The 23,762-nt window shown below is 42.0% G+C and overlaps 1 protein-coding gene across 1 annotated transcript; it reads left to right on the top strand.

Moving 5' to 3' along the window:
* Positions 1-8,338: 8,338 nt before the first annotated feature.
* Positions 8,339-23,352, top strand: degs1 (delta(4)-desaturase, sphingolipid 1). The gene is made up of 3 exons (XM_049601249.1): positions 8,339-8,612; positions 16,378-17,120; positions 19,361-23,352. The coding sequence occupies exons 1-3, from the start codon at positions 8,531-8,533 to the stop codon at positions 19,505-19,507; spliced, it is 972 nt and encodes a 323-aa protein (XP_049457206.1). The 5' UTR covers positions 8,339-8,530; the 3' UTR covers positions 19,508-23,352.
* The last annotated feature ends 410 nt before the right edge of the window (positions 23,353-23,762 follow it).

Here is a 23,762-nt window from a genome sequence, read left to right as displayed (position 1 = left end):
TCTCATAGATCTACAGTTATAGTCATAACTTACGATCTATTTCGACCTCACTCAGACCGTCACCACGGTCTTTTCACCTTGGATGACTAGTACCATCAGTGTCGTGAGGAACGATGGACTCCACTTCAGCCCTTCCACCTCCCGCAGTTGAGAGGACAGCTGAGCCCAGTGGTGTCGGCGCTGTCACGTTGACCCTGTAAAAACAGGAAAAAGTACATGGAGTACTCCATGATGCTGCAGCACAGATCTCTGCCAGTGGCACCCCTCTTAATGCAGCCCAGGAAGTAGCCACACTTCTAGTAGAATGTGCTACCAGATTATCAGGAACAAGAACGTTTTGTCCACAGTATGCCCGAGAAATGGCGTCAACCACCCAGTGTGACAGACATTGTTTAGACACTGGAAGCCCCAATCTTTTCCCACCATAACACAAAAATAGTTGTGAGTGTGAGCGTCTCAGGGACTGAGTGCGAGACAAGTAAGCCCTTAGCACCCTAAGTGGACACAGTGTCTGCAGATCTATATCCCCCAAATCTGGGGCTGACTCTGGTTGAAATGAACTAATCTCAACTACTTGGTTCAGTGTCTGCGAGTTCACTACTTTAGGGAGGAACGAGGGATTTGGCCACAGTGACACCCCAGTATTATCAGCCTTCACTCACAGACAAAGCATGCAATTCGCCCACTCGCTTGGCTGAGCATATAGTCAAGAGGAACACAGTCTTCAAAGAAAGGGACTTCAGGTCTGCCTGCTCAACAGGCTCGTAAGGGGGTCGAGTCAGCGACCTCAGCACCATCACCAAACATCACCAAACTTTTGCATTCTTCTTTTGTGATGCTTTTCCAGGCTTTCACCGCAGCCTCTTTCAGTTGTTGTTTGTTTTGGGGGGTTACACCCTTCAGTCTCCTCTTCAGCAGGTAAAATGCATGCTCTATTGGGTTTAAGCCTGGAGACTGACTTGGCCAGTCTAAAGCCTTCCACTTCTTGCCCCTGATGAACTCCTTTGTTGTTTTGGCAGTGTGTTTTGGGTCATTATCTTGCTGCATGATGAAGGATCTCCCAATCAGTTTGATTGCATCTTTCTTTAAATTAGCAGACAAAATGTTTCTGTAGACTTCTGAGTTCATTTTGCTGCTGCCATCATGTGTTACATCATCAATGAAGATGAAAGAGCCCGTCCCAGAAGAAGCCATGCAAGCCCACGCCATGACATTACCTCCACCGTGTTTCACAGATGAGCTTGTATGTTTGGGATCATGAGCAGATCCTTTCTTTCTCCAAACTTTCGCCTTTCCGTCACTTTGGAAAAAGTTAATCTTTGTCTCATCAGTCCATAAAACTTTTCCCAGAATTTTTGAGGCTCATCTCTGTACCTTTTGGCAAATTCCAGCCTGGCCTTCCTATTCTTCTTGCTAATGAGTGGTTTGCATCTTCTGGTGTAGCCTCTGTACTTTTGTTCATGAAGTCTTCTGCGAACAGTAGATTGTGATACCTTCACTCCTGCCCTCTGGAGGTTGTTGCTGATGTCACTAACAGTTGTTTTAGGGTCTTTCTTTACAGCTCTCACAATGTTTCTGTCATCAACTGCTGATGTTTTCCTTGGTCTACCTGTTCGACGTCTGTTGCTTAGTACACCAGTGGTTTCTTTCTTCTTCAGGACATTCCAAATGGTTGTACTGGCTATGGCCAATGTTTGTGCAATGGCTCTGATTGATTGTCCATCTTCTCCCATAGACAGCTCTCTGGTTTTCATGTTGGTTCCACCTCTAAATGCAGTCTGCACAGGCAAAATCTATTGTACCCAATCTGAAACTGAGCTCAGACATGCAGTGCTATTTATTGTTTGAATAATCAATGTAATTGGGAGACACCTGGGCAACAAAACACACCTGTCAGTGACATGTTCCAATACTTTTGCTCTCATGAAAAATGGGTGGGTTCAAACAAAAGGTGCTATCTTCTAAGTTGTGTATCAGATCCAGATGTAAATACCTGGAAATAAAAGCTGAAATGTTGATCTCTTGTCCCATATTCATCTTTTGATGTCAAACCCAAATATTTTCAGTCTACAATAAAAATAAAGGAATTGGCCTCACTGTTCCAATACTTTTGGAGGGCACTGTACACTGCTCTGAGGGATGCCAGATGGGGAAAGGCCCAGAGCCAGAGCTTTTTGGCCACCTGGAGACAGCAAAGGGACCTGGTGCCCCCCTGGTGATTTATATGGTACACTGTAGAGGAGTTGTCTGTTCTTATTAGGACATGTCTTCCCTGAATGAAGGGGAGAAATTCCACCAAGGCCAGATGGACTGCTCTCAACTCCAACACACTGATGTGTTCGCCTATCCAAGGAGGCTTCCACACACCCCTCACCATCCTTCCTTCCCAGACTGCTCCCCAACCTGTCAGCAAGGCATCTGTGGATACTACTGTCCTTCGTGATGGAATGTTCCCCAGAGAGACTCTCTGAGTTAAAAGGGTCCTGTTTTTCCAAAAGTGCAATGCCTGGACACACAACCATGTTACCTGGAGCTTCACACGCCTGTCTCATTTTGGATCAAGATTGAAGGAATTCAGCCACCTCTGCAGTGGACGAGCCCTGAGGAGACCCAGAGGGACCACTGCCACTGCTGCTGAAATTGTACCCAACAACCTCTGAAACTGGGTCATTTCCAGCTGTTTGCCCAACTGAAACTGTCCAACTAGAGTGACCAACTTTCGAACCCTCTGTGAGGTCAGGGAAGCGGTCATGGTGAGAGAGTTCAGACATAGACCTACAAACACTGTGTGCTGTCTTGGCTCGAAATTGCTCTTTTTCATATTTACCTTTAACCCCAAGGCTTTTATGTGAGCGATGACTCTCCTTGTATCCTGCACAACCTGAACCCGAGTTGGCGCACAGATCAGCCAGTCGTCTAGATAAGGCAGGATCTTCAGGCCACATGTTTGCAGGGGGGATAGCGCTGCAGCCACCACCCTGGTGAACACTCTCGGAGAGAGAGAGAGGCCAAACGGAAGGACCTTGAACTGATAAGCCTATCCCTGGAAGGCAAATCGCAGAAATGGTCTGTGGTCTGGGCAGATAGGGACATGAAAATATGCGTCCTTTAAATTGAGGGAAGTGAACCATTCCCCTTCCTCTATTGACTCCACTATTTGTTTGGTGGTCAACATCTTGAAAGGGAGCACCTTCACGAAGGAGTTCAGTCTCCTTAAGTCCAAGATGGGGCGCAAGCCAGCATCTTTTTTTGGTATGAGGAAGTACATGGAATAAAACCCAGCGAGCTGTTCGCTGGCATCTACTTTCATAATCGCCTCCTTTTGCAGGAGGGTTAACACTTCCTCTGCTAAAACTTGTGCCTGGACTGGGTCCTTCACCACCGTCATAAGGACCCTGGAAAAGGGAGGGGAACACCGCCAAACCTGGATCCTGTAACCATTTGCCACTGTAGCCAGAACCCAAGGATCTGACACATACTTTTCCCAGCTGTCCAGGCGTAGCTGGGAAACTGCTTCGGCAGCTAGCTCCCCAATCCTAGGTGGTGTTCCCCTGAGGTCCTGAACCCCTGGGGAGACGCTTCCTCTGGGGTGCACCCCTGGGGTAAGAACGTGGCTGAAACCCTTGCTGATGTTGTGGAGGTTGTTTCATACCATTACCTGGGACTGCAAAATCTGCACCCTGCCTCCTGCCATAGCCTCGAGACCACGAGGTCTGATGTGGAGGCTGAGAGCCCCTGGACCTATATCTGGCCCCTGCTGTTCTGCTGAATGTGTGATGAACACATTCCCTTGTAATGGTGGGATTTTTCTGTCTTATCCAACATACTCTGAGAGTCTGGATCAAACACTCCGCCTGGCACAACAGGCATGTTGGTGAGGTCTTTTCTCAAATTTTCTGGGAGAGAAGTCTGTGCCAACCAGATCTGTCTGTGGGCCAACATGGCTGATGACATGGACACGCCCACATCCCTTGTAAGCTGTGCAGGAGCTACGAGGGCAGAGTCAATGAGGCTCATGGTGTCCCGGGTTAACCATCTTCCTAACAGCTGCCAACAAAATAGTCAAAGCGTTGCCTGACCAGGCCACTCTTGCAGCTGCATTGTAGGCCTTATTATTACTTATCGGTCTTATTACACTCCTATTACACAGTGTGTATTGGCCGTCACACGTTCTGGGCCCAAGGATGTCAAGGCTGCCATCTCTCTTTCGACTGGTGGCATATCAGCCAACCCAGTCTCAGGTCCATATCCAGACCTAGTGAGCTTCCTACAACCTGCAAAAATTGTGGAGCACTGGCAGGATTGTTCCATGCCTTCCTCAACATTTGCAGATGATCTGCTGCTGCAGGCACTGAAATGACTGGCTGGGACTGGGAAATGCCAGCCCAAACCCCCTCTACAGGAGCTGGAGCCTCTGCTGGCACACTTAGCCCCACAATTTTTGCGGCGGACAAAACTCTTGATGATAACCACAACCGCTTCGCCATCTCCAACGCTACCATGGTTAGACTCTACCTCATACATTGAGGACTTGAGTCCCTCTTCCTCCCCTGTATCACTCACAAAAAGGGATTCATGTGCATGTAATGAGAGGACATCTTGTTGACCAAACTTCTCCTGGTAAGAGGGTAAGTCACTGTGGGAGGACACGCTTTTCTCTGGACCAACTCTGGCGGGCCGCTGAGCCTCAATCTGACCCAGTCTGTCTGAGAGGCCCTGAATGGCTGCCAATATCCTCTGCTGTGTGTCCGCCTGTTGTTCCTGCTCTCCCGTGGTAGGTGCTGACTCAGTATGCCGCTTCCTAGGAGCAGGAACCTCTGATACATGCCCCTGAGGTCTGTTATGAACCGGGCTATGCTCACGTCTGCGTTTCTTCGAGTGTGCTTGAGAACCAGGTCTGCTTCTGCTTTGAGACTGCGCAGCTGCGCCACAAGCTGACTGCTCCACTCTCCTGGCCCTACGAACACGCTCCTCCAGAGAGAGGTCCATAGCAACGCTACACGGCCTCTCAATATCTGCCATCAAATGTGCAACCCCCAGACAAGGGGGACATTCCCGATGGCTGTAGCGAGGATCCATGACGGCCTGACAAAATCGGCACACCTGGGGTGCCATATTCCCACCAACTACGAATAGCTGATAACAGGAGATATCTGCACAATAACTCAAAATAAAGCCACCCACTGCGAACAAGGGTTAAAGGCAACACAAATAGCCCCAGAAGAAAAACTGGTGTTTGCACTATTAAACGACCCCAATGATAAACAAAAATAAATAGACCTCGCTCTGCTGAGGCTGTTTTTTTTTTTTTTTTAACACAAATCTTACTGGGGATTAGCATCCAGAAAATACAAAAACAAGAAAGCCTCCACTTCACAGTGTGTGAACGCACGAAAGGAGGTTCAAACAAAAGAAGACCCATACTCACTGCGAACAGCGGGCTAATGGGAAAACACACCAAACAACTCAAATTTTCTTTCTTTTTGGGAGAAAACCAAAAGAAATACAAAATAGCAGCACTTACCAATTTGCTTGGAATAAGTGAAGCAAACGTTACCTTCAGCCTTGCCAAACAATTAACCACTTGTGAAGACAAGAAGGGGTTAACAACAACATCCACTTGCGTAAATACATGCCCGCAACTTACCAAATATGCGGCAGGGGAACCACTAACAATCCTCAGGGACGCAAGGCACCTGCACAAAAGTGACGGATTGGCGATAGTGGAGTCCCGAACATGATTATCATACTTACCATCTCGGATAAGGCAAGTAAGGCAAAGAGGAAGAGGCATGTTCACCCGGATGTATTGATAGACGATGAGCCAAGCCTCCTAAGGTCAGTCACATGACTTTGTTGATATAAGATCTCGAGGATAGGTACAAGGATAGCATCATTGAAGGTGAAAAGACCATGGTGACGGTCTGAGTGAGGTCTCATAGATCCATAGTTATAGTCAAGAGATAAGATGGCGCCCTCTCCTCTCCTCTCTTCTTATATGCTTTACTCACGAGTGTGTGAATTGAATTGAGGATAGGTACAAGGATGACATCATCCAAGGTGAAAAGACCGTGGTGACGGTCTGAGTGAGGTCGAGATAGATACTAAAGTTATATTATTTTGAGCGACAGACGCTTCATATAAGAATATAATATACTATTTATCATGTTATACGGTGTGATGTTTCACCTTATAACGTGATGACTTATTGTTTACACGACGGCATGTCATTTCTGTCTCTGCATGGTCGCACTTTTACAATCCTCCTCTGCTCTCTGTATCGCGCACGGTGGAGCTCGGTCCCGATGCGCGCGCGCGCACACACACACACACACGTTTTTGTGTCCAACTTCATCCCGACTTGCTCTGACGTATTACAAAAATGGGCGGTGATAAAACTGCGAGAGCAAGGCGGCTGCGGTTGCTCTTCACCGACTGCACCACCTGGCTCTCACCATCTAACAACTGATTGGTTCAGATGTTGACTCAACAATATGACGTTTTATATAAACTTTTCATTTTTGTTGATTGTATTTGTCTGATTTGAAGGTTTATTCTGTGAACAGAGAACATGTGTGACTGATGGTGAAGTTTATTCATCACAGACTGAATACATTAATCATAAACTATACAGGGGTGGCACGGTGGTATGGTGGTTAGCACTCTCGCCTCACAGCAAGAGGGTTGCCGGTTCAATCCCGGGCGTGGGAGCCCTTCTGTGTGGAGTTTGCATGTTCTCCCCGTGTCAGCGTGGGTTCTCTCCGGGCACTCCGGCTTCCTCCCACAGTCCAAAGACATGCAGATTGGGGACTAGGTTAATTGATAACTCTAAATTGTCCATAGGTGTGAATGTGAGCGTGAATGGTTGTTTGTCTCTATGTGTCAGCCCTGCGATAGTCTGGCGACCTGTCCAGGGTGTACCCTGCCTCTCGCCCGATGTAGCTGGGATAGGCTCCAGCCCCCCCGCGACCCTCAAGAGGATGAAGCGGTTAGAAGATGAATGAATGAATGAATAAACTATACAGAGTCTATTAACACTGGACTTTTTTAATTATTGAAGTATTTAGCAACACAGAGACTTGTGGTCAGTGGGATGTGAGGATTCTTAAAATAACATTTGTACAAATGTGAAGCCCTGACTGTATCTGACTGATCTTTAGTGAAAGCTGTTGTCTTGTATTTTTTTCCTCTGAAAATATTAACCATACAGTCAAACACAGTTTATTCAGCCTGTGTAGTTGAGGGGACAGGTCAAAGTGATATGATGCTGATTTACAGGAGAATTCATGTCAAATGGAGGATAAACCATGAACATAAACTACAGATCACCTGTAAATCATAATCATAATCATAATTAAAACAACTGGAGACTGAAAACAAACTGATATATGGGTCTGATCACTTTTTTAATGAATTGACATAATTCCAGACAGGATGCAAGTGTGTCTGTGACTTCCTGTACGGACTGAAGGTTGCTGGAAACTGTCGGGAAACTGTCCGACTTCACTGCGGCTTTTTGTCACCTCCCCCGCTGCGGCCGCCTGCTCTCGTCTACTTTCCAGGCGAGGCGCAGTTCATCTCGAACGAGCCTATTATGGTGTCCCATGGGTCACGTGATTTCACTATTCGTCACGTGATTGGGATGGGATGGGGAAAAAAAGTCAACGGGAGCGGGCGGGAGTGGGAATCCCGTTCCAGCTACCACTTCAACAACTAATGCTTCCTCTAGCTACTACTGTGCTACTTGTGCTACTAGTAGCACAAGTAGCATCAGTGGTAGAGGCAGCATTAGTAGTTGAAGTAGTAGCTGTAGACAGGTAAACTGGTGACCAAACGTTCTTCAAGGTGCTCATTAACTTTACCTGGTAAAAATTTGTTGAAAAAGGTTTAATATTTAGGATTATTGGATTGTAAATGGGATCACTAAAGTGAAAGTAAGATCCAAGCCCAGATTCACTCTTGGTGCTTTGTCTCTGGATGGTGCTGCTTATTACTTTTTATCAATGTTTTGGTGTTGTTGTTGTTTTAAAGAAAATCCTGCATAGTACATCTTTAATGTTTTCAAAAGAATAAAAGTCATGGCACACATCTCATTTAACATTCTCACAGTTGAATGGTTTCTGTAACTAAAAGCATACTGAGGTAGCCGATCTTAAAACTTTCGGAAATGTAACAATAAAAAATACAATAAGTATAGCGTGAATGCTATGTCAGCATGTCATGTGCCAAGTGACAGGGAGGTGGTAGAGGCTAACACATTATGTGAACTGCATTCAACAACTGCGTCATTCAACACTTTGGCCTGTCTGTATCATGCAGCTGGTAGGAGGAGCTGCAGCCAACTGAGGAGGGCTGAGCTGACTGACTATCGGCAGGTCAGCCGGGCGGGTTCAAAGACTGAGGAGAGGAGAGGAGGAGGACCGTTGAAAAGCTGACGAGAGTCGGAGAAGTTCTGTTTCGAAACAACGTTGCAAAATTTAGCCACTTCTTTGTCGAACAAAGTTATTTAAAACAGTAACGTTCATCAAAAATGGGGAATCGGGTCGCCCGTGAGGACTACGAATGGGTGTATACGGACCAGCCGCATGCCGACAGGAGAAAAGAGATACTGGGTGAGCTAGCTTATCTGTCATCAAGTTTTGGATAAACCTAAAGTTAGTTAACTTAATGTAGATATAAATAACGCCATGCTAGCTCGGCTGGGTGGCTATATTGACGAGTAACATTGGTTAAACATGTAAGGGTGCTTAAATGCTACCCTCACATGACCCTATCAGCTAACTCTGTTTGCTAATGTAACTAAGCTAACGGTACCATATCCGCCCATGTATTTGCCAAGTGTTAACTGCCTGATATAACGTGAGGTTCAACGTTGGTGAATAGTTTACGCCCTTTCAAGGACTGTCAGACACCGCCATGTTTGTTCTCATAATATAGGTAGTTATATATGTACAAGCTAGTTAGCTTTATGGAACACATTAACTTCAGCAATATAACGTTACAGCCACAGTAGTCACTTAGCCACTCCCTGAGCTGACATAACGCTCACTCAGTTTGGAGCTTTTCACAGTAAAGCTGCAGTAACGGTTCAGACACTGCCAAAGATGGAGGTGTCATAACTGAACGCTGGGCCAACAAGTCATTTACAGTTACGCAATTTGTGAAAGATGTCGCTGTTGAAGATGTACCTCAGTGGGTGTTCTGTTGGCCTTTGAGAGGTATCAAGTAGCCAGCGTTAAATAAACACAAAAGGAACAAGTCACCAAATCCTTTTTGCTCAACCTGCAATTTAAAGCAATATCAGTTTGTAAATAAGGAATTTAAATGTGTCTATTTACATAGCAAGCCCAGCTAGGTAAATACATTTTGGAAAAAATCAGAAAAAAATGTTTTTGCCATACTTAGCAGAGAAGTAGGGTACAGTCTATTCTAAATTAAACTTTAAATATAGTGAATTCTACATCTGCTTGTTAAAATACTTAAGTTATATGATGCTATTTGAAGCACCAGTGCACCAGTTTATCACATGTAGAATGCAGATATTTCATACCAAGTTTTGTTAGAGCTGCAGTGATTAGTCAGTTTAGGGTTTGGCTAATGACCATTTGCATAATCAGTTAATGTGCCAATTTTTTTTTATTCAAGAGCACATGCCCCGTGCACACTACTGTCAGTCCTTGTCACTTGGTGCAGGTGATGGCAGGAAACATTAGATTGATAGTAAATAAGTAGATGCAGTAAATAAGTAGATGCACCACACACGAGGGTTTGCTGATGAGACCTGATGAAGCCATGAGCAAAACATGTTGTTTGTAACATATCAAATGAAAACTAAATTAAAAGAAGCAATTCAGCCCTCTTGTGTGCCGTACATCTACTTATTTAGTGCCAGAGTCTTAATTAATTACTTGTCTGTAAAGGTCAACTGATATGTTTTTTCAGGGTTGATATTTATAATCAAAGAGACTGATAACCAGTATTTGGAACAGATAGATACATTTGCAGTAAAAAGGAAATTTTCTAGTGTTAAAATTTAGAACAACACAAACTGCAATGCAAACTTAGTTTTATTGCCTGTAAGCATAAGTTTAATTAAATGCTGGATATCATAACTTTTTATTATGATTTTCAAAGAGCCATTGTACTTCCCATGCTGACACCTTTTCGCATGTATTGCACTCAGTTAGTGTTGCATGATATGCTGATACTAGATAAGTATTGCAATGCCTTGCTGTTGAAAATGTTACTATAACCCATTTTATTAGTTTAAAGGTACACTATGCAGGATAATAAGAAGTGCCTTTCATTAATTAGCTCCTTTCGAAATAGGGTAGCCCTGGAGTTAAAAGGAAATGCATTATCAATGCTGCTTAGTTGAGCCACAACCTTACATTAGTATTGCCACTGATGGAAGCCTGCAACTGCAGCATAGCGAACTGTATACATCGTACACGCATGTGTTAACCCACCCATTTACCTAGTAGTACACCCACCTCATCAACTACCACTACACCACTGGGCTCAAGTAGGGGGCATGGAATCGGTCCATTTTGTGCAGTAGCAGAGTTAAAATGTCACATCGAACACCCCCTGATATGGGAAAGCAAACAGATCCTGAGGAAGGAAGTCTGGGTTAACAAAGCAAGGTAATGAGCTACAGCAGTGAAGGCAAAGAAAGCCTGTTGAACTTGCTTCGTGGTACACCCCCCTGGACATAGTTTTGGGTGATTGAGGATGTATTAGTTTTCTATACAGCTTTGTATTTTTAATGTCTTTTCACTGTCAAACACTTAAGTTAATCCGTCATTGCAAAGTACTGCAATTGTGTTGAGCGTGAGACCAGTGCCTTTAATAAAGATACTCATTGACAGCCGAGCTGTCTCCTGGGTTGAATTATTCATGCTGTTGAATAGTGAATGCAGCAGGATCAGGATATTCTCAGGCACTGATACACTACAAATTAGTAAGATTTCTGTTAATGTGTTTCAACAGAACTAGCAGAAATAGTAAAAAAGCTTGAAACCATTTATTTAGAGCTGAGAGTATGAAACCTCCAAGCTTTGGGTTAGGGTTAGGGTTGGCAACAAATGCTTGGTTGTATTCTCGACTTGACTAATGTGTTTCAGTTCAAACCTAACAATGTGAACAAAATGCTTTGTTTCCGCACCTGGTATCTCTAAATAGAATTTACCATAAAACACAATTAACATTAAATTAGCAGTATTTTTTAACAGCCCTTAACATTACTTAGTCTGTGATTTCTGGCCATGTGTGGAGTTATGAGATTCTGTGGATCCAAGGCATGCTGTTGCTTGTAAAGAGCTAAGCTGTATACAGTCACATGCCTCAGGCCTCTCCTACTGTGGGCTAGCTCAGCCTTGTGGGGGTGGAGGGCCACAAAGTGAGTTGATGACACAGGAAGGGGTGTTTGCTGAGACTCTGCTGTAACCTCCCACCTCAGGCAGAAAGAACACATACATGAGGCCTGGAGGCCTACTTTGTTTGCTCCTTCATCTTTTGAAAGCAATGTTAAATGGCTGTGCAGCTGAAGCTTTCTGTGACTTGGGTTTTTAACATGGACAGAGTATCACTAATTAGCATTATGCTTCATTGTCTTACATTTGGCCTTTTAAAAAAAAAGAATATGTGTTGCCAGTGTTCACAGAACCCCCAAAATATTGAAAAAATAGGATTAAGGCTGCTCCACATGATAATGTAGGCCCATTTTAATATGTACCTGAATTATATGGATGTAGTAAGGGGCCCCTGCTCCATCTCTCTTTTTGAGATAAGGGGCCTGAAAAAATTTTGAAGACCCCTATCTTAACTTGTTGAAAAGGGCTGGGGCTGAATGACTTCTTCAACAAGTCACCTGAAATGCCCTTAAATGTTTACTGTTCTTCAGTTTCTCGTCAGTGATTAAGATAACAAAGATTTGATAAAAGGATTTACTACATAGTTACAACCTAGGTCTCCATTACTGCCACAGATAGAGAGGTGAGAGCCAAAAGTCACCATATAACAGCTGTTTGTCTGCAGCTTGACATGACTGATAAGGAAATGCATTAGTGTTTTTTAACGTGGCTACGCCAACATGGCCCAATATAGCTGGGTATTTGAAAGCTTTTTAATGTTAATTAATGAATTTTGAAAAGACATTACAACAGGGATAACAAGAGTTTTCTAAGAATAATTTTTCACAGATTTATTTTTGTAATTTCATTCTAAGCTGAATTGTTAAGTTGTGTAGTAAAATACATGTCGCTAGATGGGAATTACCAGTTAATATGTAAGTTAGTTAACAGGTTATTAAGTTGGGTATTGGGATTTGGTTTCTGTTTCATTTGCTTTCTTTACAACAGTGTTTGCTTGTAATTATGTCTGTCACCTGATAGCAGAGGTGGGAGTAAGTCACACATGTGCAGGTCATTAGCAAGTCTCAAGTCATAATCTTCAAGTCTCAAGTAAGTCCCAAGTCATTGTGGTAAAAAAATCAAGCAAGTCAAGTTGAGTCCTTGCTATCAGTCAGGCAAGTCAAGTTAAGTCATTGGTCAGGTCAAGCAAGTCACAAGTCAAGTCATACTCACAAACTCATAAAGATAATATAATATAAACTGCAGCTAGTGGTGGAATGTAACTAAACACAATTACTCAGGTATTATAAGAGTCTTTTCCTCTCATGCCACCGTCTACCTCTTCACACTACATTTACCTGACAATCTTAGTTACTAGTTACTTAAATTAAGATTTTACACTCAAAACACACGCAAATGTGCAACTACAGCTAGAACTATGAGTCAGTTATTGAATTGACAGAAGAAAAAAAAAATCGCCACTATTTTGAAAATCATCCAAGTTGTTTTTAATGCAAAAACATTCATGGCTCCAGCTTCACTAATGTGATTTTTTTTTTTTTTTGGTTGGTTGGACAAAACAAACATTATGAAGGTGTCACTTTGGGCTCTGGGTAACTGTGATGCTATCTCTCTCTATTTTCAGAATTTTTTACAAATCAAACAGTCAGTTGATTAATGGAGAAAATAATCAGTAGATAAACCCATAATGAAAATAATCATTAGTTAGAAGTTCAAAAATTAGCTCCACCTCAACCAACTAAAACAGTAAAATCCTGATTTTACATTAATGCATGAGTCAAACCATTGAATTATATCATATATAGTAGTAGACTACAACAGCCACAGGGGACATTTTTATATCACTTTAACTTCTAATAGTATTAGTACATTTTCCTGATTATACTTACATACTTTTATTTAAGTAACATTTTAAATGCAGGTATCTGACTTGTAACAGAGTATTTTTACACGGTGGTATTAGTTACTTTTACAAGAGTAAAGGATTTAAATACTTCCTCTCCTGCTTCAAGCCCTATGGTCAGGGTGAAGGACTCCACTCATGTAACATATCTGCTGCTGTGAGAGAGCAGGTGAGATAATAACGCACTGTTAAAATCCCCAAACATGAGCCAAGCAGGAACGGGTGGCCAAACAAAAAAAGTCACTGGGAAAACTATCTCACAGCGTGGGTGCGTACGGCAAGCACACATACACATTCTCACAGATAGTGAACTTATGTTGGGACAGCAGGCAGGAACAGTCATTATGCACTGTGGCAGTATCAAAACTTAGTACAAATGAGAGGAGAGTCTGAGCATATAAAGCTAACAGGGCATGTATCGGCTCTCTCAGTGGTGACTCTGTGTGCATAACGGTCCAGAGCTGACAGTGTGCTGCAGGTTGCAAAGCACATTCAGGTTTACCCTTAAAGGTATTGAGTACTGATACCCAACCCTAGCGTTCAGGCCACTCCTCAGTCCAAAATTTGGACTACACCAAAGCAGTAAAACTGTTCTCCTTTTGTCTCTTGGACAGGAGTTTTACAGTGTGGCTTGGTCCCTAAATGTCTGAAACTGCTGCTCTTCCCTTTGGTGTGCCTCAAAGTTCTTTCTCAAGTCCAATATCATTTGCCTTGTACATGCTTTCTTTAGGTCATATTATTATCAAATTTGAAGGTATGTCATATCACTGTTACACTGATGATTTCTAGCTGTATGTCTCTTTTAGCCCGATGATACTGACTGGCTGTCATTAGTGACTGAATGGCTAACAACTTTTTACAGCTTAGCGCAGATACGACTGTTTCCTTATCATCTCGGTGTTAAATTTAATCAGACTATGTACTTTGATCAGCATATCAAATCGTTGACCCTGTTCATGTTTTTTCCATTAAAGAAACATTGACAAACTCAGGTCTGTTGTATCACAACCTGAGCCTGAGAAGATCATTCACACTTTTATGGCATTCATGCTAGGCTGTTAAAATTCTTGTTTCACCTGCCTCAGCAAGTCCTCCCTACAGTTTGTACAGAACGCTGCTGCAAGTCTGTCGACCGGGTCCAGGAGGACCACTCACATCACACTCATCTTATATTCCTTACATTGGCTTCCACGCAAATCCTCTCGTTCCACAGGAAACACTGTGGTGTTGTAAAAGTAACATGGGTCCTTTTAGGAATAGTTCAGTGTGTAATGACTGTACGGTCAAAAGACAAAGAGATGTTGATGGTGGAAGCGCTCAAAGCAGACATCGGATGGCGATCAGAGCAGAGAGGAAATCAGCAGTAATGTTGTCTAGTGGTAGTAAATGTACAGTGTAACCCTTAAGTGAGTGTAACCCTTCAGTCCTGGAAGCAAAATAATTACAAGAAGATTTATTGGCACTCCTTAGCCAACAAACGCATTATTTCAGTGAGCAGCCATTACAAATAACATGGATTATGGTCTTGTAGCAAGCCAAACAGAACAGTACCGCTGTTTGGAATAAAATAAACAGAAATTTGTTAAAAAATCAATAACCTTTCCATTTTCATTCCTTTAAGGCTCATTCTGATAGATTCTTAAATACTGTGAAACCGTAATATTTTCTGAGACAGTTATCGTACCATGAAAATCTCCTACCCTTGCAACCCTGCAACACATAAAATCTAACAGGTCGACAAACATAATCATTGACAGCAACTGTTTGATTTTAAAATAATAGTTCACCATAAAAGATCACTTAAGAACGTAAACATTATAAAAATATCAACAAACTGGGAGTAGGGTATATTTGCCATTTAGGACAAGTTTGAATAGTAGTTTCAGCACTTGATTAGTGTTCATTTTTACTACTCTATTTATATTTTACTCCCAAAATATGTTCCAACCACCCTATTATAGTATAATTCAATCTAACAGAAAGACATCGCAATCTACAGCCTAAAAGTGACAACACTAGTGCTTCTGTGAGACTTAGCAAAAATGAAATAATTCCAAGCTTCAAAAAGGACTTTTCATTTCAGGTGTTTGACTCTAGCCCTCCTGTTCATTATAACTTTTTAAAAAATGAAAAGAACTTTTAACAGCTTCAGTGGAAAGAGTTCTGCATTCCTGAATGATGGAAGTTTGTAATAAATTTCCCCTGCTTTTTGAATATTTTAGCTCAGAATGTGTTCATGTTGGCATGCACTGTAGATGATTTCTTCTCACTATTGCCTTCAGACTTAGAATGGATGGATGGCAGAATACATGTCATAAGGTGCCACTCAGTAGTTCCACAGTAGGACTGGGATTAATTAGAATGTTGCCGAGTAACACTTAGATATTTATGCACACTAGCTTGCAACTTTGTGTAGGTCTAGCCCCCAGGAATAGCGCTGGGTTTTGAAGCCAATTTGACATATTAGCTAAACAGTGGAATTACAACTTTGAGGTCCATTAAGTGGTGCCACTGGGCCCAAAAAGACTTTTCCCAACAGACTTACATTGTGAAAGAGACGTCTGTAAATCAGTGGATGCGTTTCAGGATTTGATCAATTCGGACCGATAACATTACAAAAGTCTAAAAGAGCTGCACTCTTAAATCAGTTTATCAAGTTGGTGGAAGTTGGCATCGGCTGGTGAAAGTCTCTGGTCTGCTTGCTTTGTGGGCCCAATGATGCTGAAGCAGAGCAGAAGATCCAAATTTTACACAATTCCCCTCACGCGCCACTGAGCAACTTTCATAGGAATGAACAGGGCCCCGCCTCTGACACTGCATACAGTTCTCTTTAGACATCCATAGTGTAGGTGTACAGGCTACCGCAGATCTGTTACTTTGTTTCATGTATATTTATCTGTATGTTTCCATTTATTGTGCAACCTGTGAAATTTAAGTCTGTTTACAGTTGCTTTGGTGGCATACATGTGATTCCAGTGAGTTAACAACTTAATCAGACAGTTTCGTTACCTTGTGAAATCAGGTGATCAGATGCAATGTTTTATTTTCAGTATATGAATCTGTGCTGAGATTAATTGGTCTCTTGTTTTTCTCCTACAGCCAAATACCCAGAAATCAAGACATTGATGGGTCCTGACCAGAGGCTCAAATGGATTGTGTGCATGATGGTAGCTATACAGTTTTTAGCTTTCTACTTGGTCAAAGACTTGGACTGGAAATGGGTTTTGTTTTGGACTTATGCCTTTGGCAGCTGTATCAACCATTCAATGACCCTTGCTATTCACGAGATCTCCCACAACACGGCCTTTGGAAACAACAAGGCCATGTGGAACCGCTACTTTGCCATGTTTGCCAACCTACCCATCGGCCTGCCCTACTCTGCCTCCTTCAAGCGCTATCACCTTGACCATCACCGCTACCTGGGTGGAGATGGGGTTGATGTGGACATCCCCACTGAGTTTGAAGGCTGGTTCTTCTGCACACGCTTCCGCAAATTCATCTGGATTATTCTGCAGCCGCTGTTCTACGCCATCCGACCCCTCTGCATCAACCCTAAACCCATCACTCAGCTCGAGGTGACCAATGTGGTTGTCCAGCTCACCTTCGACATCCTGCTCGGCTGTCTGTGGGGGGCCAAGCCTGTGTTCTACATGCTGGCTGGCTCCATGTTGGGAATGGGTTTACACCCCATCTCTGGTCACTTCATAGCTGAGCACTACATGTTCCTCAAGGGCCATGAGACCTACTCCTACTATGGTTCCCTCAACTTGCTCACCTTCAACGTGGGCTACCACAATGAACACCATGACTTCCCCAGCATCCCAGGACGCAGGCTGCCCATGGTTAGTACAGCTGTGTGACTGTGTGGATCATTTGGTCAGCTACAATTTCATGATGGTTGGAAGGGAAGAAAACATTTGGGTGGAGACAGATCTGTCTTGGTAGCTTAACTTAATCCTCTGACAAGTACAGGATGTGTAACCATATTACTGTGTGAGGATGGTATTTCACAGAAAGTCATAGGAGTTTTTTCAAATTGTCATTCCATGATAACTCACACATGATCTCACTGCCTCAAGATAAAATGTGGTTTTGCCATGATCAACTGTCAAACCCTCTTGGAAAGTTATTTAGTTGGGAATGTCATTGTCCACAGTATGTAAAACTATATGTCTTTGTCTTCACCACACAGCATTGAGAACAGCACAAGACATTTGATAGGGACACAGCACCAAACATGAAAATAATTTTAGTCAACTAAGCCAATCATCTTGAGACAAAGGGAGTTTTGGGTTAGTATTACCAAGAAAGTATTTGATACTGAGATAACACTAATTAAATCAGTACCATTGGGGAAATTTAGTTTTACCTTTTGTTATCTCTAGATAATGAGATAATTAGGTCATGAGTTCACATAGTGGTCCAAAAACAATTGATGGAACAACAGCCCTCTTGTTGTCTTTACATTTGTACATAACGTTTGTGAATGATACCTGGTTCTTACAATCTGGTTCAATAAATGTTAGTAGAAGTGTTAAGGTTCACTCACTGATTAGAAATTAGAGTCAGCTGGTCACTGTAACAGTTACACATTAATCTACATGCACTTTGCTCCAATTGGTACTTGATCTGTGCAGTGGCAGAGTGCATATGCATTGATCAGCGAAAACTTTAAGACCACTGACGAGTGAAATGAATAGCATTGATTATTTTGTTAGAATGCATTGTTCTACTGGGAAACCTTTGGTCCTGGCATTCATGTGGATGCTACCTGAAGCACTACACCCACCCAAACATTGTTGCAGATCAAGTAACTCCCCTCATGGCAACGGCACTCCCTGATGGCTGTGGCCCTCCCAGCAGGATAATGCACCATGCAGCACTGCAAAAACTGCACAGGAATGGTCTGAGGAACAAGACAAAGAGTTCAAGGCATTGACCTGGCCTCAAATTCCTCAGATCCCAATCTGATCGAGCATCTGTGGGATGTACCAGGACCCCAGAGGTACCTCTGATCCACGTTGGGGCTTCCTTGGATCAGACTTGGCTCTGACCTGTTGACCCCCCTAGAGGTCCTGTGTCCATGCCAGATGCTCAATCAATTAATGATTCATAACATGGTTAACATGGTAAATGCTAACTGTGTTAATGTTTATATTCTTACCTACATAAATTAGAAAGGATTTGATAAACAGATTCCATTTCGTAAAATTAAAGCTCAGCCACAGTCACGGGTTCTCACATTTGCCTGGCGCCTGTCTCACATAGTAAGAGCAGAAAAATAAACTAAAATCTTCAGCAGTAAAGATAAGACACGTTATAAAACAAATGTTGTACTGTATGTGACCAATAGGAGCTGTAAAAATATCATCCAGTGTTTGAGACACAGAAAAAGGCTGTTTAAAAAAAAAAAAAAAAGGGTCATTCTTAGGAGCAGTAGTCTGTGGTTCATTCCCAACAGACCTAAGACCAGACTAAAGCAGCACAAGGTTTTGTTGGTGGAAGTGACTTTAGTTACAGTTTTACAGTATGTGCATTTAGTAATGCTTTTAAATATTATTCATCATTTAAACCCTTATTCTTCATATACAGTCAGTTGTATTGTGCACTTGCCTGTTGGCAGATTTCATGTCGTAGCTTTTACAGCTCATCTGATCTGAGTGAAAGACTGTACCACTACCAATTAAGTGGAAGTGGACCAATTGTTCACAGTCTCACAGTCACAGTCACATTTTCCCATTACAAAGTCATTTTTCAATACACTTAAAATTAATTATTAAGAAATTACAGAGCTGTATGATTTCTTTATGACACATTTGTTATCCACAGGCTTTATCAGCTCTGTCCACCCACAGTTAATCACATCAATAACTGGTCTGTCAGCCACTTAAGCAGCACCCAACCCTGCTGTTTGACCTGTGTGGAAACAAAAGTGAAACTTAAAAATGATCAGTACGTTTCAAACATGAATGCATTTACAGGCTTAATTAATTGTGAACAGCTCTTTGAAAATTGAATCTAAAATGTCACCCTAAAGGCAGCATTCCACAGTCCTTATTGTTGTGTTTCTCCTTGGTTTCAGGTGAAGAAAATAGCAGCAGAGTATTATGATGACCTGCCTCAGTACACATCCTGGTTGAAGGTCCTGTACGACTTCATCATGGACGATACACTGAGCCCGTACTCTCGAATCAAGAGGAAGCTGAAGGGAGATATCAAACAGGAGTAACTACACTGAAAGCTTCTCTGGAACAACGCTGCAGTGTCCATCATGACAGCAGCCTGGATCACCGTCCTATAAACTTAACAGCTTCTGCGTGTTAATACATTCGGCATGGGAAATTAAGGTGGACATATTGAAAAAGTTCTTTTCCCCTACAGGAAGAAAAAATAGTTTATCATCCAGGTCAGAAAAATCAATACATTTTGTGTTACAGTATGATTTTAGATGTTGTGATTATAGGCAGTGCCTAGGTCTGGTTGCACAAAGACTTTGCTCCGATTAAACAAATAGTTCAACTTAAAATAGACAACTAATTTGTTATGTGTACTAAATGAAGTATAACTGGATGGATGGCTTGTCATTAAATTTGGTATATACATTAATGTCACACTCAGGATGAACTGTAATCACTTTGCTGATCTTCTGATAGTTCAAAATTTCAATTTGTCGAGTACTTTGGTTTAAAGTACCCCCAAATGTCTACCTAAGGCATTGTGTTCAGGCTCTTTCACGGCTATCAGAGATAATCTGCTGCCATTCCAGCTGATGTCTTAATGTGCACAGCACATGTGAGTGCTCTGTTTACATTAGGGCTATTTCCAGTGTCTTGGGGGCCACACTGATCAGTAATGAGTAAAAACAAAAAAGTTGTCAGTAACAACACTTAACATTTAAATATGAACAGACTGCTGGAAGAGGTGCTTCTGTATCAAGTGGCTCTGTTGTCCTCTGATCGCCTCCTTAACACATCTCAAATTAGTTTTTCTTAACGGTTTGCTTGAGCCTAGTAGGAGCAAAATAATACTGTCTTTGTGCAGCCAGCCTCAGAAATTAACCACCAACAAAGCTACACAGCCAACCAAAAAAGTCCACACAGGTTGTTGTACCATTTACTCCATGTCAAAGGTGTTTCTATTCTGCCACAGAGATTAATTTTATACAACTGAATGAATTTAGACATTTAGACAACAACAAGAAAGCCGCTTTGCTATTGGTTGAGTATCTGTGTGTGTGTGTGTGTGTGTGTGTGTGTGTGTGTGTGTGTGTGTGTGTGTGTGTGTGTGTGTGTGTGTGTGAGAGAGTGAGTGTGTGTCTGCCTGTCTGTGTGTGTCAGCATGGACCAAAGTTGAACTCTTGAGTGAGTGACTTCACTCATCATTAAGATTTAGTTTGTTGCAATGTGAGTGTGATCCGGTTAGTTTGAATGGACATGCAATGAGTTTATGGGGAGGCCGGCATTGGTTGCTTTATATGTTAAATGTAGTTTGTAACCTTTTTTGGCTTGTGACCCTTTTTCTTCAACTGCTTTGCTTTTTAACATTTGACACTTTTAATGTATCACATTATACAACCTGTTGTCCTGCTTTGTACAGACTGACTGTAACAGGTCAGTGTGAGGTTGGATTGTATGAGATGCTTCTTACAGCCAGAGACAGAAAGCAGTCATATTAAACACCATGAATGTTTAAGTAATCAATTGTCCAGCGCTGTTGAACCTGACTGATGCAAAGTCAGCCTCTGAATTTGTGGGCCAGATGTGTCAATAAATTTGTAACAAGCGGGATCTTATGAAATTATCCCTGATATAGATCTTCATGTTGGAAGATAAAATTTACAGATAATAATGACTGGTTGAATGAATAAAACATGAAAAATATAAATGATTACAAAGAGTATATTATATAGGAGAAAGGGTGCATGTGTGGGACTTAAACTCTTAAGTGTTTATAAAATCTGTATGGAAGGCTACATACAGGTTGACCCAACAGGAAGGTTTCACTTCTGGGGAAACTTTGGATGGGACCAAACGCTGTTGTGTGCTGAGGTTCTTTATGTAGAGCCTCAAGTACTAAAATCCTGCCCATGTTCACACACATCTGTACATCATAGACATGCTGATTCTGATGGGCTTCACTTTTTATGCCTCCACACCGGCATTAGCTGTGGCCAGAGACATTGGACCTCATTCATGAACTGTTAGTTAATGTGTAAGTAGATTTGCACATAAAAAACCTTTGTACTAAAAACCTACATTGAATTCATAAACCCCGTGGGAAACTCAGAATGCCAGTCAATTGTAAATTGACAGCATGCTTCTGCTGGTCAGCAATTAGCATACATCTTTGCCCAAGAATAGCCAGTGACCACCATATAAGGAGGTGAAGCGTACTATGGATTGGTGCATCATGTTGACCTGCAAACAGAGAGAGAGAGAGAGAGAGAGAGAGAGAGAGAGAAACAAAAACTTTCTGACAAGACTGAAGCTATTCTAGGTTAAGTGGAGTTTAGAAAAATATTTTATTTTCTTCTGTTAGTAGTGGTGTGACAGGGACAGGTAAATCAAAGGCCTGGAAGGAGGTAAAGAGTGCCGTCAGTTAAAATAAAATGGTTGCAAAAAATGCATAGGCACACAAAAACAACAGCTACAGGAGGAGGCTCTTTCTAGTCACAGCTGCAGACAAGAACATTGGCGAGACCTCTCTGTCAGGGGAGATGGCGACATGCCTGCACTGGACCAATCAACAGCAAACTCAGAAGGTATGGCGATGTATGTGTTATATTAAGTGTTAAATCACGATACATTCTGACAGCCATCACAGATAGCTTAGTGTTTGTCTGTGTGTTTAGCTGAGTGGAGTTCTCTCCTGATTGATTGAAGTGGGCATGGGATGCCAGGAATGTAGAGAACACTTGTAGCTAAGAAGTCGATTTAAACTACTCATTTGCATTTTTAAGAATCCTAATCTGAAGCCTAAATCTGCTGTTGTCCACTAATTAGCTAAATGTGTTATATTTCTAATCTTTTGTCATGTTTAACGTACATGTTTCAAAGGCATCTGCGTATTGGGAACATACAGATAGTAATACAAATTAAAACTAATTTCTTATGACAAGCAGCATATATGTGCAATCCTTAATTACATAAGCACTTATAACAGTCAGAAGCTGGTTTAGATTTTCCAGATGAAAAGGAGGTTGCGCATCAACAGTGATGATACTCAGAGTGCTAAACCCAAAAATCCAATATAATCAAAAATGTAAAAATGCAAAAAGGCTCTGAAGAAAGCCATGTGCCAAAACGCGTTAGCGTTTGATTTTTTGATGTGAGCCATTAAAAGAAGTCAAACGTGATTACTTTGTCCGCTTCCTTAACTTTGCAATTTGAGATGTGCTACCATTTTTTTGAGATGTGCAACGCACTGTCTCAAGAACGTGTTGAGGGAATTTCTTCAGATTTGTCACTCATGTCCACTTGGACTCAGCAATAAACTGATTAGATTTTGGTGGTCCAAGGTCAAAAATCAAGGTCAATGTGACCTCACAAAACATGTTTTTGGCCATACCTCAAGATTTCATTGGCTAATCATGACAAAAATTTATGCAAATGTCTGATAGGATAAAATGATGAGGTGATAGCATTTTATATCGAAAAGGTCAAAGGGCAACTTCACTGTGACAGAAGGGAAAACATAGGCCCTGCGTTCCAAATTGCATACTTCTACTACATACTTTTATGTATATATACTTATATATACTTTTTAGTATGTACTGCAGCTGCCCTTAAAAAGTATGTAGTGTAGTATGCAGCATGCATGCAGTATGCATACTATTGGGATACACTACATCCACCATCACATCGCTCCCTGAACTCCGACCTTCTTGCTCACTTCCGCCGCCGTCTGTTGCACCACATTTGAATATTTTGTTTTGTTGTACTTCGGAGATGCAGCAAATCTCCTCTCGTCAAGCCCGCCAGAGTCGTGCATACCGTCGTAGGTGCCGGAGAGCTCTGTTGCTGTTATGTCATAATGTATGTTGTTGTTTCTAATAAACTGACGTGTTCACGTAAACGGTCCCAAGCCTGTTATTAGTGACCTGTCTACTGAACTAGTCACCAGTAGGCATATTAACCCCCTTCACACACAGCTCTCTGTTGCTGGCAGATATTTGTTATTTACAGCTATGCAGCTGCTGGCACTATATTCTGTCTGCACGTGAAGCAGCCTTACATTCACATTACTTTTATTTGTAGTGTAACATACCTGCACATTCTTACTACATTACTTAATATGTATTTGACTTTTACTATTTATATATTTACTAGTCCATACTTCTCATACTTGGCCCATAGTGTATTCATATTTAGTCATATTCATTCATTATTTATACCACACTTACACCACTGCCTATACTGGTAGAATCTTCTATATTATAGTCATAGTTGAACCCTGACATTGATTATACTATAATCACAATAAAG

This window comes from Epinephelus fuscoguttatus, linkage group LG16, assembly GCF_011397635.1.
Source record: "Epinephelus fuscoguttatus linkage group LG16, E.fuscoguttatus.final_Chr_v1".
In the NCBI taxonomy this organism is placed as follows: domain Eukaryota; kingdom Metazoa; phylum Chordata; class Actinopteri; order Perciformes; family Serranidae; genus Epinephelus; species Epinephelus fuscoguttatus.
Note: the sequence above shows the minus strand (reverse complement) of the source record. Positions and strands in the feature narration are given on the sequence as shown.